The 15,957-nt window shown below is 42.2% G+C and overlaps 1 protein-coding gene across 3 annotated transcripts in view; it reads right to left on the bottom strand.

The window, feature by feature from the left end:
* Window positions 1–15,957, bottom strand: part of LOC139620197 (plexin-A1-like) — a 295,422-nt gene that overhangs the window by 224,060 nt on the left and 55,405 nt on the right. For all 3 annotated transcript variants that reach the window (XR_011690764.1, XR_011690765.1, XM_071475509.1), the window contains exon 3: window positions 3,047–4,442. Coding sequence is in view for 1 of the 3 variants with exons in the window: in XM_071475509.1 (XP_071331610.1) it covers window positions 3,047–4,219 (1,173 nt within the window). In the remaining 2 variants the exon portion in view is untranslated. The remainder of the gene's footprint in view (window positions 1–3,046; window positions 4,443–15,957) is intronic.

Below are 15,957 nucleotides of genomic sequence, written 5' to 3'. Positions count from 1 at the left end.
TTACACTGTGGCTTTCAGGAGAGTGTTGTTCTTTGTCTGGTTGATGGACTAAAAGTATTATGAGCACAGCAGTGCTTTGAGTTAAATGCTAAAGCTCACAATAACAATGCTAAGATGCTGATGATCAGCATGCTAATGTTTGCTAATTAGCTCTTAACACAAAGGACCGCTGAGGCTGATGGAAGAGTCATTAATTTTGCAGGTATTCGGTCGTAAACCAAAGTATTGAAGGGATATAAATTGTGACCTGATGATGGTGCTAGATTAAGAGTCAGAGGATCACTCAAGTCAGTCTAATTTGTCATGAGGGGAACGTAAATGTACACCAAATGTCATGGCAATCCATCCAATATTTGTCGAGACATTTCACTGAAAACCACAAATGTCAACTTCTCGGAGGAGCTGGCAGAAATTAGGATACATTGTCTGGGAACCACGAATGTCTTAACATCATTTCGTTCCAACCCATCAAGGAAATTTGGAGATATTGTAGGCTTCATCCTCTGGGAACCATGAGTGTGTGTACAAAATTTCGTGGCAACACATCCCATGGTAGAGATGTTTCACTCTGGGCCAAATTGGTGGGCTGACTGATTGGCATCGCTATCCACACAGGAACAGCACTAGATAAAAACACTTCAGTCAGTTACTCCTCCACCCTTTTTCTCCCTCCCTCTCTCTCTCTTCACTCTTTCCTAATATGTGTCCATCATTATCTGTTCTTGCTCCTGCCTTTTTCTTGTTTCTTTCCCGTGTTCTCCCATCTGATCTACTTGTCTTATCCCAATAATTCTCCATCTGTCTGCTTTCATGCTCTTCCTCGCATCTTCCCTTCCTTCTATTCGCCTCCTTCAACTTTCATCTACAACTCCCACTTTCTTTCATTCCCCGTCAAGCTGCTTCCCTTTTTTTCATTGGATCGCCTGTTCCCTCCACATTGCATTTTCAGATCACATCCAGGCGCTGGTTTTACACACTAAGTCACTCTATACCTCATCACTCAGTGGAAAGTCAAGGAGAGGGCAGAGAGATGGTGAAAAAGCAAAGACTTGAGAGAGGAGGGGACAAGAGGGAAGAAGCTGAAGAGGACAAAGCAAGAGAGTAAAAATAGTCTGCATTTATATAGTGCTTCTCCAGACTTATCGACCACACAAATCACTTCACACTACAAGTCACACACAGCAATGGCCATGCCTGCCATCAGGAGCAATTTGGGTTTTAGTGTTCTGCCCAAGGATGCTTTGGCACATGGACAGGGGTAGCCAGGGATCGAACCGCCGACCGTGCGGTTCAGTGGACAACCCAGTCTGCCACCTGAGCCACAGCTCAGAGAAAGAAAAAAGGTCAGGAAAGGAGTTTGGTATAGGAAAGAAGAGAGAAAAAGGAAGATAAAAGAAGGTGCAGAGGGACAATGGGGCGAGCAAAATGAAAGAAATCTCTATGCAAATGATGAGGCAGGAGTGAAAGACATGGAGGAGAAAAGAGAGGATGGGATAAGAGAGAGATAAGGAGACAGAGAGGTGGAGCGTAGTCCAGAGATTTATGGCAGGTTGTTATGGAGCACCGACTGAATAACAGAAGGTGAGACCAGGTGAATTATTCATGAGGATACATGGCCGTGTGTGTGTGTGTGTTTGTGAGACATGTGGGTGACGGGAGCAGGTGAAACACACACATACACACTTAATGTCTCTCAGGCACCGTTAGTCCAGCTCATCTATGAGGACAAGACAAGCCTTCCTCAACCTGTGTACAGAGTTATTCCTAAACAGACAGGAGCTCAGAGAGACAGCCGTCCTGTCCTCCGGATAAAAGAATACAGCCTTGTTGGAAACATTTTAATAATTTAATTAATGATGGGAAAAATGTTTTCATCCTTCTAGCCCCTCCCAGTGTCAGAAGAGATTTCTTCCTACAGTACTTGACACTTGGAATTAAATTCATTTCATTCTTCTGGCGTCCCATCTGGTAGGTTCACATGAATTCACATCACATTGTATGTAAGGATCCATACTGACTACCAATGATCTTTATGCAGCTAAAAACCTCAAAGGGGGATTGTGAAAGTTGGACGATGAAGGATTAACGAAGAAAAAAAACATGCTAATGTGCAGCAGGTAGATGTTGGAGAATAACCATATAATGATATACTTACATCGCATCTTCTCACTCAGAATAAATATAGCTTCTCCTGTTCTCTTAAGGAGATCATGGTAAATGTACTGCCTTCTGCTGCCCACATTCTCCCATAGTGCTATAATGCTGGATTGAAAAGCCACTGAGACAGCATTTATTTCATGTGGCACTAAATGTGCAATCCCACCTACACTTTGGCTGCTTTGGCCCGAACCAAAGTGGAAAATATTACGTTGTTGGATTTAAGAATTTGTTGAGATTCATACTTTCCACTTATAGGCCAACCAAGGAAAGTCACATGAATGCACAAGCAGCTTTTGGTGATTTGCCATCCTGCCAGGGTGGAGATTTTGGTTTTGGGTGTAGGGTTGCAGTGAGAGTATGGGGGTGTAATGTATCTAGTTACTGGAAATTTTAGTGAAACATTAGGCTAATGTTGGACTTCACCCCAAACATTTCCTGCAGAGGGTTTTTTTTTTTTTGGGTTTTGTTTTGTTTTTTCCAGATAGTTTGGTTTTGATTATGTTCTCACTACTAACAAACTGCCCAGCAGGTCACTAACAACCAAACATTTGTCTGTATTTTCACCTACACAGACAAACAAACTGAATACTTCCCAGACATGCTTGGTTTTAACACGCCCTACACCCATGACCACTAAAATGCTTTTGGCGAGGTGTGAGGTAAACCCAGGCTGTCCAAGCTGAAACCACACAAACCTACTAAAACATGTATTATTCCAGGAGCTAGAAACTGCACTCCTAACTTAAATGTGAAATGGCCTGTTCACAATTGTAAATCTCATGCACACCCATCGACAAACCAAAGCATTTCCCTTGAACAATCAGTACAGCTAAGGATGATCACAAAATCAAAAACACCTCTGGGAGCTACTGTCTCAAACACTCACCGAGTTGATGCAAGCCAGCTCCTTGTTGAGCAGCCAGGGCAGGGAGAGTTTCCCCTCTCCTCTGTAGCACGACTGAATCCTCTCTTTAATCTTCTCCTTTATCCTCCTCATTGTGAACAGACACAAAGCCGACTCCTTGGGTGGCTTGGCTCTGTTCTTCTGACCCTGGGCGAATACAGTAAACAGAACCTCCTCGTGCTCTTGAATACCAAGCGAACGTGCCAAACGGGTCCCAGGCCGGGCTAAATAAGCATCCTGAACCAAGCGGTATTCCACTCCATCCTTGGTGCAGCCGATGGGGAACTCGACGTAGGAGTAGAACTTGGGATCGTCAACACATAGGCGAACGATTTTGGAGGTGAAGAACTGCTCGCTGCTTGCATCTGGCGAGGTCAGCTGGGTGTCGAGCTGTAGGGTGAGATAATACACAAACTGCTCGCTGTTGAAGCCGTAGATGTAGTAGATGTCAAATGCTGGAAACTTGGAGAGCGTGTCTGAGGGAATCTTGAGCTGTGAGGAAACAAACTCATCCTGGTAGACGAAGCTGAACATGTCTGCATTCTCCTCATTAGACATCAACTTGCGGCTGGACAGCGTTGGGAAGTACTCAGATTTCCCGTCGATGGGAGTGCCGACAAAAAGTTTTCCACCTTCACCGAAAAGATCCGGGGAGATCACGACACCTGACATGGTGCCTGCTTCAGCAACACTGGATAGATAGTGCTCTTTACGATGGTGGGGCTCGCCGAGCTTGAACAAATCATCCAGACGCAGGAACTGGCATATTCCCTGGGAAGTACTCCCACAGGCAATTAAGCGGTTGTGGGCAGCATCAAGTAGCAGGAGTTTATTGACATTAGAGGTCTGCACCAGCTCGTGGGGGCAGGACTGGACACCGGGTGGAGGGTAACAGCGGGGGTTGTCTGTCACAGGGCCGGTAACATGGCTTCGCAGCTTGGTGAGGTTGCTGGACAGCTTGTAGATCCAGTTGACAGCGCCAAGGTAGACCTCACCCGTTTTGTTGTGGACCACCAAATGTGTGAGACCTCCTTCGGGTGGGGAGAAGGAGAGGAGGGGGGAGGAGGGAGGAGTGGAGGTGGTGGGCATGGAGAGGGAGAGGAGCAGAAAGAAGACGGGGAGGATGAGAGGGGGTGGGTTAAGGTGGGAGGACATGGCAGTGAGGGGAGGGGAGGTGTGAACGCGTGGGTGTTGGTGTGTATCTTTGACTGCGTAATCCTCTGCAGGGTCAGTCAGCGCCTTATAAGACTGCAGGGTACGATGTTACAAAAAAGGAGTTTCCAAGCAATCGACTTCCTTCCTTCCTTTTTTTCCTCCTTTCTCCGCTGTTGTTTTTATAACCTCATTCCCTGATCCTCAGTCTTGTCTGCCGCCAGCCCTGAGAAAGAGAAACAGCAAAATCTTAGTAAACACAGATGTCAATATATTCATGGACTTGTGTTGTGCGCTTCCACATCTGACAAAAAGGATTCATTTGTTTGTATCGAAATGACAAGACACTTAATATTCGCCCACAGACTCAGACTCACAGGCCTCGATGCTGAAGTCCAAAAAACAAATGAGGGCACTATCGGCTTTGTTTTATTGACTTCTCGACTCTTGGCTCACACTACTTTGTGGAGTACATCTTTTATAAGAAGACAGGGCCAAACATTGCTCCTCTGCGTATTGATTGTCTGGAGGTATTAAAAGATACAGCAGACAAAGTGCACACACACACAGAAACACATATGAACCTTGAATACACACAAAAACACACCCTGTCACAAAAGCAGTAGGAACATGTGTAGCAGTACAGTATTTCTAAACAGTATGTGGATGCAGAACGCATATGGAAAAGGAGACGACATGAAAACATGTACAGGGTGAGCCGCTGATGTGCAGTGTTGTGATAGCGGGTAAACATCCATAAATTACAAGCAGGGCTGCAGAGAGAATTCTGTAGTATATTTACTACAGGCCAACAGAGCAGAGAAATACAGGCACCCTTCCTCAAGAAAAAGAGAGGGGAGAGAGCGAGGGAACCGGTTCAACCTGATAAAACAGGAGAGACAGTGAGAGGGAGAGAAGTGAAAGCTATTTGGCTTCACACCAGTTCAATATACAGGAGGTAGAGATGAAGGGAGAGATTGCTGTAAGTGAAAACTGATGAACTAGATGACCATCTTGAATTTGTACTGTATGTCCCCACCAACCAGTCAACTTGCAGTTTGCATCCATGTCTGTCCAGACTCAGATGTCGTGAAGATTTTTTTTAAAATTTAGTCAGAGGTGTTAAGTGTATGTTGTCATGATTAGTGCATGAATTATGAATTAGCTTTGGCCAAAAACACATGTTGTGAGGTCACAGTGACCACCGAAATCTAATCAGTTTGTCAACTTTGAAGAAATTCCCTCAAGGCGTTCCTGAGATATCGCGTTCACGAGAATGGGATGGACACCAGGCTGTCACCAGAGTGGAGGCATGAAAACGGCTGAGGAAAAAAAAAAAAAAAAGGTAGACAGACCATCTATATATTTTCCATTCCTCTATCGACTCATTTTCTATATCCGCTTATCCGGGTCATGGTCGTAGGAGGCTGGGGCATATCCCAGAATGCACTGGGGGACAAGTAAAGTCTTGAAAGTTCTAGTGCAAAAAGCACCGTGACTGTAGGAGAAATATAGGTGAAACATTTTTGTCCAAACTTTGCAAAGTTTACAATCAAATGTAGAGTTAGAGTCCCTCTTACTGAGCCCCTGCTCATTTACCCTTCACTAGCAGCTTCAATTGACTGTCAAGCCACACCACACGTTATTATCCAAGCAACTAAATACTCCCTCTCTCCATTCATTTTTCTCTGAATGTGAGCCATGTGCACTGCAGTGCATGATCCTTGTGTTTCTTTAATGCCCTCTATGTGTTGTGTGACGCAGTCTTCACAGTTCATCAGTGTGATCAATCGTCATTTACTGATGTCACCGTCCAGGATATGTGAAAACTGTCAGTCTACAACAAAAACAAAATAGCGGCTGCAGTGAGAGGCTGCTGTCATTTGGAACAGTTTTAAAGCAGCTGTGTATTCACATGCAGATCTGTCCAAACTTCAGTTCACTGGTTAAAGCTTGGATATATATATAAATACAGAGCACAAGGCAAAGGCTTGTTTCAGAATGCAGTTGGGTCAGAAATTAGTACACACACAGTTTAGTCACAAAGTATTCTCGTCTCTTATTTCTGCTGCTGTTTGTCATTCCTCTCTTTCACTGCATTCTTTCTCTCTCTCTGTCTCTCTGTCTGTCTCTGTCTCTCTCTCTCTCTCAGACACTTAATTTCTTGTCAATAGCGTCTTTCATCTTCAGCCCAGCCATGATTACAGTGGCCCAGATGACGATGCTGTTGCCTGTCCCATCAGGACAATACAGCCACTGTTAGAATCTTGGATACACACACACACACACACACACCCCGAACATCACGTACAGTCGGTCAAAAGCATTTGGACACACTCTCTCAGATCCTACTGACTTCACATCGTCTCAACACACTCATTCACAGACATAACTGACATAAATTGGACCTGCCCACACACATATCATGCATCACCGCACAACAAGCATCCACATACACACAAGGAATTTTCTTGACTCCACGAGAGTGGAAATTGAATTACTAAGAATGGCTATTTTTGCAGCATTTTCATCAAACCTCGACTGATGTATTTTACAAATTCTATAAATAAGTGAAAACCAAGCAGCACACGTGAACTCAGCGGCCGTACAGCTTTAGCAGCCAGTGGAGCTGAGCGCTGATGATGTTGGGAGCTGTTTGACTAAACTGGGACAAAGAGATGAGAGGAAAAGAAGAGGATGTGTTTGAACTGAAAAACAAGTTGTTGATTTGAAAGTCTTTCTTTAATGCCTGAATTAGATCAAACGGAGAAAAGGGTTGAGTTTATGGATGAAGAAAATGGTTAGGAAAGTGACTGTGGACACATGTACATGAGGAAAAAAGAAAAAGAAAAAAAAAAGGTGAAAAATGGGACAGAATATTCTGATGGGCTACAGAAAAAGTTCCTGCTGTGCAAACCTAATCCGAACAGCTTGGAAATTCATGTTAATATTGTATGCTCTCAACAACTTTGCCACATTTACATTTTACAGTTTTCATTATGTATTTATCTCACAGATAATTCATATGGGAATTAATGTGTATTCCACCATCTACATTATGTGTGGTAATGTCATTCAGTTACATGCATTTATTCATTAATGCGTACTGCTGTATCGATGCTTCACTATATATCAACACAAAGTAATTCTATAGCAAAAGTTTTGAAAGTGATATAAAATATTGCCTGGTCTATTGGAGTTACTCTGTGAAATATCATGAAAAGCCATCTCTAATCAGAAAAATATGACACAATGTTATCACTTGATAAATCATATCATTAATTTTCCCGGAACTCATCAGCATATTATCTGATCCAAGAAAACCTTGAATTATCCAGACCTTCATTTCTCTGACTGTTTGTGTGTGTGTTTGTTTGTTTCTGTGTGTGTGTGTGTGTGTCTCAGGGCCATCCTGAAGCCCACCTGCCACATCAGATGAAGCTGTAGAGGCGTTCAGGTCTGTCCTGAGCTGATTTATTGCTGCTGGCACATCGATTGCACACACAGCCACAGACCTTGGCCAAACACTTAAGCAAATTTATACACACCACTTGTTTTGCATGGAGCTCACATCCATGCCTGCTGGCCTCACTCTGTGTGTTTGTCTGTGTGCATGTATGTGTGAGCGCCCCGCAGCTACTCAATCTTATTCACTACTCAAACACAGACACACGCACAAATATCAGCCTATACATAAACTGTATGTACACAGAGCATAAATAAATGCAGCCCAACTGTACAAACCACAAGTATAAACATTTACATTTATATCCTTTCTATTTTAAACAGACTTTTTCTGGATGACTTGCAGTGAGAAAATGCTGGGGGCATGAGCTGGAATGAAACCACTCTGTACTTTCACCTGCATTCATGACCCTTTTGGTTAAAGCAAGTGAACCGAGGGATTTGGATGATATATATATATATTCACTGGTGTATTCGCTTTGCTGCTGCAAAAACAACTGATGACACCACTGAGATTGTACAGTTCATCTTAAATGTTGAACCTATTTCATCACTTGAACTTATTTGAACTTCAGTGTTGTTTTCCATCTGTCCTTTGAAAGCCTGTGCATTCAGTTCACAACTAATCAAAATGTATAAAGATGGAGAAATGGTCAGAGCTAGTCAGAGTCTGCTTTAAAAAATACATGTGTATTGGTTTTTGCTCCGCCTAGAGCTGGGATCTTAGGACTGAATCTGCATCCAACTCAGCAGCGAAAGCCTCTCAGTTTGCTGACCACGTGAAGACAGCCCAAGGCTCTACATCAGATCAGCGGTATGAACTTGTGCACAGAAAAGTGCAGAGGCAAAGTATAGCACAACTTTACATCTAGAGATGAAACGAGTCGATCAACAGCTAATCATCAGCTATTTTGATAACTGATAACTTTAATTATTCCAGAAAAATTTCTGTTGGGTCCAGCTCCTCAAGTGTGAGGATTTGATGCCTTTATTTGTCATAAACGAAATGAAGTAAAGTGAATACTGTATTTCCTCAAATAAAAACCGGGAGTCTTATAATAGCCTGGTCCCCAATAGTGGCAGCGGGCGTGGTCAACATGAGCAAATGGGGGCTGGTCCCCAAATATCAATATGATCATGCCACTTTCAACACATTGTTGTTCTGGATAACTCATCTAAATTATTGGATTCATTCATTCTGATCCACTTTGTCGTCCTTTCATCCCATGCAGCTGTTGTTGCATATGGTATGCCTGAAAATGTTTCACAATAAAAGCCTTGTTAAGAAATTCAGGGTTTCTGTCCAATGACATGTTTGACAGGGCAGATCAAAATGTGGCTTCTACCAAGTATACATATCAAACAGAGGTCATTAAAAATAATAAAAGCAGGTAAATAAAGGCCACTATTTGAGGAAATATGGCATGTTTGGGTTTTGGATCAATTGTCAGTTAAAACGAGACTTTTGATGACATCACACTGGGGCCTTTGAGATGTATAATGGGCATTTTCACTATTTTTAAAATAATCATTAGTTGCAGCCTTTTTCACATCAAGATAACTGTGGGAAAATAAACAAAAGAAGAACGAAACAAGCCTAGAAAAGGGCATTTGTGAATTATGTATTTCGGTTTAACACAAAAGAAGGAAGTGGCATTATTCTCCTTAAGAGGAGGAAAATAGTAAAAACTCAACTACTACGAGGAGTTTGGCTCCATGAAACCTTTTTTTCTTCCTTTTTGCCCATCATGGATTTCTTTAATGTTATGAAATGGACAGGTGCCACCTCATTGATGGGGCTTTTGAAGGTCATCAAAAGGGCAGAGTTGAAACTTATTGAATTTTGCCCAGGGCCATGGTGTAAAATTCAAGAGGCATGCGGTGCCTGAGGTAGTGCTGCTGCAATGTTCAGCAGCTTCGCACTCTGATTTTTCCAGCGATCACGTTTAGAGCACCCTAGGTGCATCAGTCAACAAACACTGCTGCTTCATATTCCTGGAGTAGGTGCTCTCGGCGCTGTAACAAGCAGCAGCACCTTTATTGGGACCACCACATCACCCAGTTTGACAACATTCATTAACATTTACTCTGCTTCTGCTTGAAAGGTGGGAAACATTAGCTTTACCAATAGGTCAGTAATGTATTGTCTTGTTTGCTAATATTTGTGATGGCTAACCCCAACCCGTTAGTCAGCAAGCAGGCATGTGTGTCACAATTTGTGTTCAGTATTGTTAAATGACTTGCCCACGTATGTTCGGTTTACTTTCTAGTTTTCCAAGATATGCCAGCTGTCTGCAGCTGGTGTGCTGGCTATGGCAAACCGTCTCGTCCTCTCAGCACCTGAAGCAACAGTTTGCTGTCTCTTTGTTTGCTCCATATCATGTCCATTTGTCCGTACAACATGCAAGCCACGAAGACCTCAAAACATAAGTTTGGTAGCACGGTGGATTGATTTGGTTGGACGCACAATTTGAAATGCTACGCCAAGTAACGTTACCTTCCTTTAGCTACAAACCTGTGGTCCTCTCCTCTGTCACTGTAGCTTTGTAAGAACAGTCCACACAACTAACTCTCGCTAGTTTCACTCCACTGTGATTATGTTGCTGAGTTCATGTGCATGTCATTTGTTTGATGACATTTTATATTTTAAGGGCATATTTGTTTTGCTGTTGTTTGCTGTCAACAGTCTTCCTCCTGCATTGCTTATTCTGCCTTTAAAAGTCATGGTAAAAGATGCTTCATGTAGCTTAGCTTTGTTTCAGCTGAGGTTAAAACTTACAAAATGTCTTTGGTCATGAGAACAGGGAGATGCTATATTACCGTCACAATTCCTAAACTTTTGATAGAAGCTATGATGAGGTTTTTCTTGTCATTTCTTGTTTTTGTTTAAATAACATTGTGATTAATCCTAAAACCTGGAAAGACTGCAGGGCTAAAGACTGTGGCAACATTTGAAAGTCTATTTGAAAAGTTCGGCTGCAGCTGTGCACAGGGATCTGATAAAGCATAACCACGAGACTCCTTAAGTCAACACACTAAATTATTTGCTTAGATGCGGCGGAATAGACACCACAAACCATGCATACTGAATGTGATCTGATCATTTCACTTTCTGACTCTGGGATTCTTGCAACAGATGGTAGCAGAGTTAAAGTCGAAGTGCAGGTCAAATGAGGACAGTGGAGGAGATATAAGAACAGGGACAGCAGGCAGACACACACTTGAACGTGAGGAAATTTATATTTGGTATCCGTTTTCCAAAAGGCGTAATATTGACAAGTGCTAATACTGCAAACTGTAGTCGACTCACATCCCCTTCTCCTGGCTGTTAAGAGACGAACAGAGATAAGAAAAGACAAGCAGGAAGGGAGAGGATGAGGAACTTGATTAAATAGATACAAAGTCAGTTATACACACTGTAAAATATCCTGCTTGACAAATGCAGTTTAACTAGTATTGTATTTACACATGATTACTTTTGAAAAAAAAGTGTCATATGTGGTCATAAGGTGAAGTGGGCTACTTCTTACTATACCAATGAGAACCAAACTGATTCGAATGTTCTAATGGCAAATTTCCTGATTTGAGAAGATGGTTTTATCAAATGTCTTTGTTTTAAGACACAGTTGCATCTTTGCAAAGAGAATATAAAAGAAACTTCATACAAGCCTTTTATGTAGAGCAGTGTTTTCAACCTGCAAGTCCCACCTCCCCAGGGGGGCCACAGAGGGAGATATTAGCAAAGGTTAGGCAAAGCTATCACCTGAGGTGAGGGGACAATTGCATGTCAGTGTTCTAAAAACATAACTGGTAGTTAGTTATTGTCATTTGGTCGCTGCTTTGCATCATCATATCAACATGGTCGGCAGTTGGAGCTGAGACAGAGGTTTTCTTCAGTATCAGAGTAATCCAGCGATAGTTGTCTGTACATCCACGGGAACATTGCAAACTGCAAAAAGTTAATTCAGAATACATTTAGTGCTAATGTCAGGCTAATGTAGGCAAAAATAATGGGGGTCAAGTTCTAGCCCACAGCTTATTAAATGCGAGTCACATTGCACTTCCTGTTTACATCATCTGGGGGCCACTGTGTCCGACTGTGAAAACCCCTGATGTAGTTTAACACACCCTTCAGACTCAACTCAGAGATACTGGACATGATGATTCCACTCATGACTGAGATGCAACTGCAAAGCTAAAGTTGTTGCTAAAATGGATGATTTTTGCTCAACTGAAACATAGTTTAATGAGTTCAGACTCAGCTGCAACAGTTAACCCATAATCTCTGACACTACCTGTGTTTATATTAAGCTCTTTGTTTCACTCAGTATTTCGATGGCAGACAAAGCATTAACAGAGCATTAATTTTCATTTCTTCTATTTTTGAGGTGAGTTAAGCCCACAATAAGTTTTCTGGACTCAACTGGCAAAGGATGATGTCTTTTAATTGCATTTTGTCATTTTTTATCTTTTATGCAAATATAATTGAATGACTCTGATGACAATGTGCCATGTCATCCAAACTAATTGGACCCTGTGCCTCTACTTGTGTGTGAATCCAATGAAATAAAATAAGTGTTTTGTCTGAGGCTGAATGTGGGTTGGAATGTGTGTGTGTACGTGTGCGCACACACGCGCACATGTGGGCTGCTGTGCTGCACCATGCAGCGGGGACACAGTGGTTCATTTACAGTCACATTCCACGACTGACACACTGACCCCACAGACAGCTGCATCCACACACAAACACAGTGGTAGGCAAACCAGTGGACTATCGCTGTAACATCACACTGCGCACACACACGCACACACACACACACACACACACACACACACCCGCGCACGCACGCATGCACACTCACACACACACACACACCCCTGCTCGGTTATATGGCAATCGTTCAGTGTAAAATAATTATTCGTGGTTTAACACAGATTGAAACACACACACACACACACACTTTGTTTTTTTCAACAATAGGGATTAGCAGGAGGAGGCAGACGATACAATGACTCCACTCCATTCAGAAAAATATGCAAACACGCACACATACAGGGACGCATTTGTAAACATGCAGCCATACACACACAAACCCACCCACCTACGCAGGTGCGTAGGTTTAAACACAGCCATTGATACAGACACATAAACTCACGCATGCACAACAACAAACACACAGTCTCCCTCACACACACACACACACACACACTTATTTTCCGAGCCGACAGGTGCAGTTCAGCCATCACTCATTCAAACACAGCAATAAAAATCTACACTCAACAGAGCTGAGTAGTTGAGCCTTAATCACACTTAATCTGACTGAGTCTCCGCTACAATACACTCACTCTGTTTCCAAGCTCTCCACAGTGGAGGGATTTAAGGATTTTTCAGATAAAGTAAAAACCTGACAACTGCAACATGCTCGTCTTCACATTTCTGCAATGGACAAATCACATGAGCTGCAATTTATTCATAATAATTCATGACATCCCTCGGGCATTGACAGTAAGTCAATCCCTTTCCTTTAAAACTACAAGGTGTAAAAACTAGCTGCTGCATGCAATCTCCTTGTGCCACCAAACCAGATAAACAAAATGAAAATTCTCCTCAGTAAGATGTATTAAATGAAAACCTCACCTTTACACGCTCAGGGCCTTTCAGGAGTTATTAAGCGATTAAGTTTCATTTAATTTTTGTGGTGTGTTTGGTTTATTTAAATCATGAAGCCTCATGCGTGTATGGATTGGTCCTCTTTGGCACTTGCTATTAATTTCATATATGTAGGTGGAGACGGTGATAATGATTGCAGCAGCAACGTAGTGAGAGTTTTCCCAATCAAGGAAAAAAAGATGAGTCATGCCCCCACAATCAAAACATCATTAGAGTACAAGTCTGTAAGTGTGTAAATTGATATCTGTGCTTTTACAATGCATTTCTAAATACCAGAGCAACATAATGACTCAAAGAGGACTCTCTGTCTGGCTCTGTTTACAACAGATATTTAAGATTTATTATATCTTCTGACACTGCCTGTGAAGGAAATAGTAGTGCACATTTAGACAGGAAATTGTAGACAAACCAGAGAAATGGACCCAGAAAGCGACAAATAAGTTTCTATTGCAGATTTTTCTCTCAATGATCTTGGAGCTGAACTGGGAACAGGTTGAAACTGTCAAAAAGGGATGAAAGTGATAAATATATGTTGTATATACACTAAAACAATATCCTTTAAAAAAGCGATGTATTCTTGTGTTCATAAAATTAAAAATATTAGTGTCGACTTCTGTTTTTGTATCATTTGTCTATCTATCATGTCACACATCAGCACAAAAACACTCTACAATCTACTCCAGTACAACAGAATATCATTCAGATTTTTACTACAGTTGTTGAAAAGTTGTTGGGTTTTTTTTTTATTCTTTATCTGCAGAGATGTCAACAGCAACTCCACGGTCCAATGGTTGTGATGAGTGGGTCACAACCTCTTTGTTGCTACAAATATTTCAATCCATTCACTGGTACCTGGTGTGTGTGTGTGTGTGTGTGTGTGTGTGTGTGTGTGTGTATGTTATCTCACCACTAGTACTCACTTCTAGTACTTTCTCCTCTAAATAAAGAGGTGTATGGTGGTGGCAGAGCAGCTACTCAAACTATTCTCTCACAAGTAGACCAAAACAAAAAACAACAACGTGAATGCACGAGGTTGGTTTTCATGGCTCCCACAAGTTGGTAAAGTCATGTGGAGGGGCTGGATATCACAGGACCCTGGTGTAGCTCCTCTCCAGCAGGTAAACTACACAACTGGTCATAACTTGTGTATCAGAGGGAGCGCACGTCCATTTACTGCCATCCCAGTGCACAAGTGGAGTTAGCAGAAACCTTCCCTATATTTGTTTCTCAATCATATTCTAAAATAATGATCGTTCCAAAAAAGAGTTAAAGGAATGGTTCAACATTTTGAAAAATATGCTTATTTGCTTTCTCGCCTGGAGTTGGATCAGAAGATCAACACTGCTCTCATATCTGTCTGTTAAATGTGAGTGCAGGCAAAGTACAGCTAGCTTAGCTTAGCATAGAGGTCAGAAGCAGGGGGAAAAAGCTTGCCTGGCTCTACCAGCAGCTCTAAATCTCATTCATTAACACAGCATGTGTAATCCATACAAGAACTACATTGTAAAGTCGCTTCTCATTTTAATGCTAAGATAAGCTAACCATGTCCTGACTGTAGCTTCACATTTAGCATGGAGGGATGTCAGTGATACTGATCCGCTCCAAATCTCAGCAACAAAGCAAATTAGTGTATTTTCCCATAGGTCAAACAGTGTCTTGGAGACAACTAAGGTGGTACACAAATTACAGATGTTGAGCAGTTAAAGTGATGATTTGGGCGTCACAACTGATCGCACCAAGGTACACCAAGTCTCTTACAGTGAGGGTCAGTTGGTGTTGACAGAAGGAAGGTAAAACCATAAAGCTGAGTGTTGACAGATTCAAATCTGAATTGTTGACTGAGTTGACTTGGGTTTAGTCAGTCCTTGTTGCATCTATCCAAAATCTCATTCAAACTAACAGAAATTAGCAATGGATGGATGTCAGTTTCTGTTTATGTGCAGGAACATGTCATTTTGCACATTCTCTGGGGGATTTCAGCAGTTGCCCAGTGACACAGCTCTGGTTATTGTCTACCTGTCGCCTACTCATTCAACATGCACTTCTTATTGATTAAACACCTCTGTGTATGCTGATAGAAACCGTAAGGTTTCTTCCAGGGGACAGGAAGAGGACGTAAGCTGCAGTTTTCTGTGTCAGTCACTGCACTTTGTAAGCCCATCAGTCTACGCAAACTTCTCCTTATGAGCACTTCATTCAACCATTTAGGTTGTTTGAATAAATGCCACATGGTGTCCTTGTGCTCAGGAGGAGAGTCTCCTTTATACAAATACATGAACATTGTCCCTCCTAAACACTGAAACAATGCCACACACACTAATTGTCCAGCAGGGGAGAGAGCGTATTAGCAGATGCTGCGAGGTGGTAGGGATGTGAGAGTGGGTGTGTGCGTGTGTGTGAGAAAAAGAAGAGAGAGAGAGAGAGAGAGAGAGAGAGAGAGAGAGAGAGAGAGAGAGAGAGAGAGAGAGAGGGAAAGAGAGTGTATGTGCTGACAAACCTTAAAAAAGAGAAATTACCCTGCAGTTGGATCATTCCCATGATGGGTGTTGAAATCGCTGTGTGTGTGCGAGTATGTGTGTGTGTCTGTGTGTGTGTGTGTGTGTGT

This window comes from Trachinotus anak, unplaced genomic scaffold (assembly GCF_046630095.1).
Source record: "Trachinotus anak isolate AG129_WGS33_773 ecotype Australia unplaced genomic scaffold, CSIRO_AGI_Tana_v1 ptg000004l, whole genome shotgun sequence".
NCBI lineage: Eukaryota > Metazoa > Chordata > Actinopteri > Carangiformes > Carangidae > Trachinotus > Trachinotus anak.
Note: the sequence above shows the minus strand (reverse complement) of the source record. Positions and strands in the feature narration are given on the sequence as shown.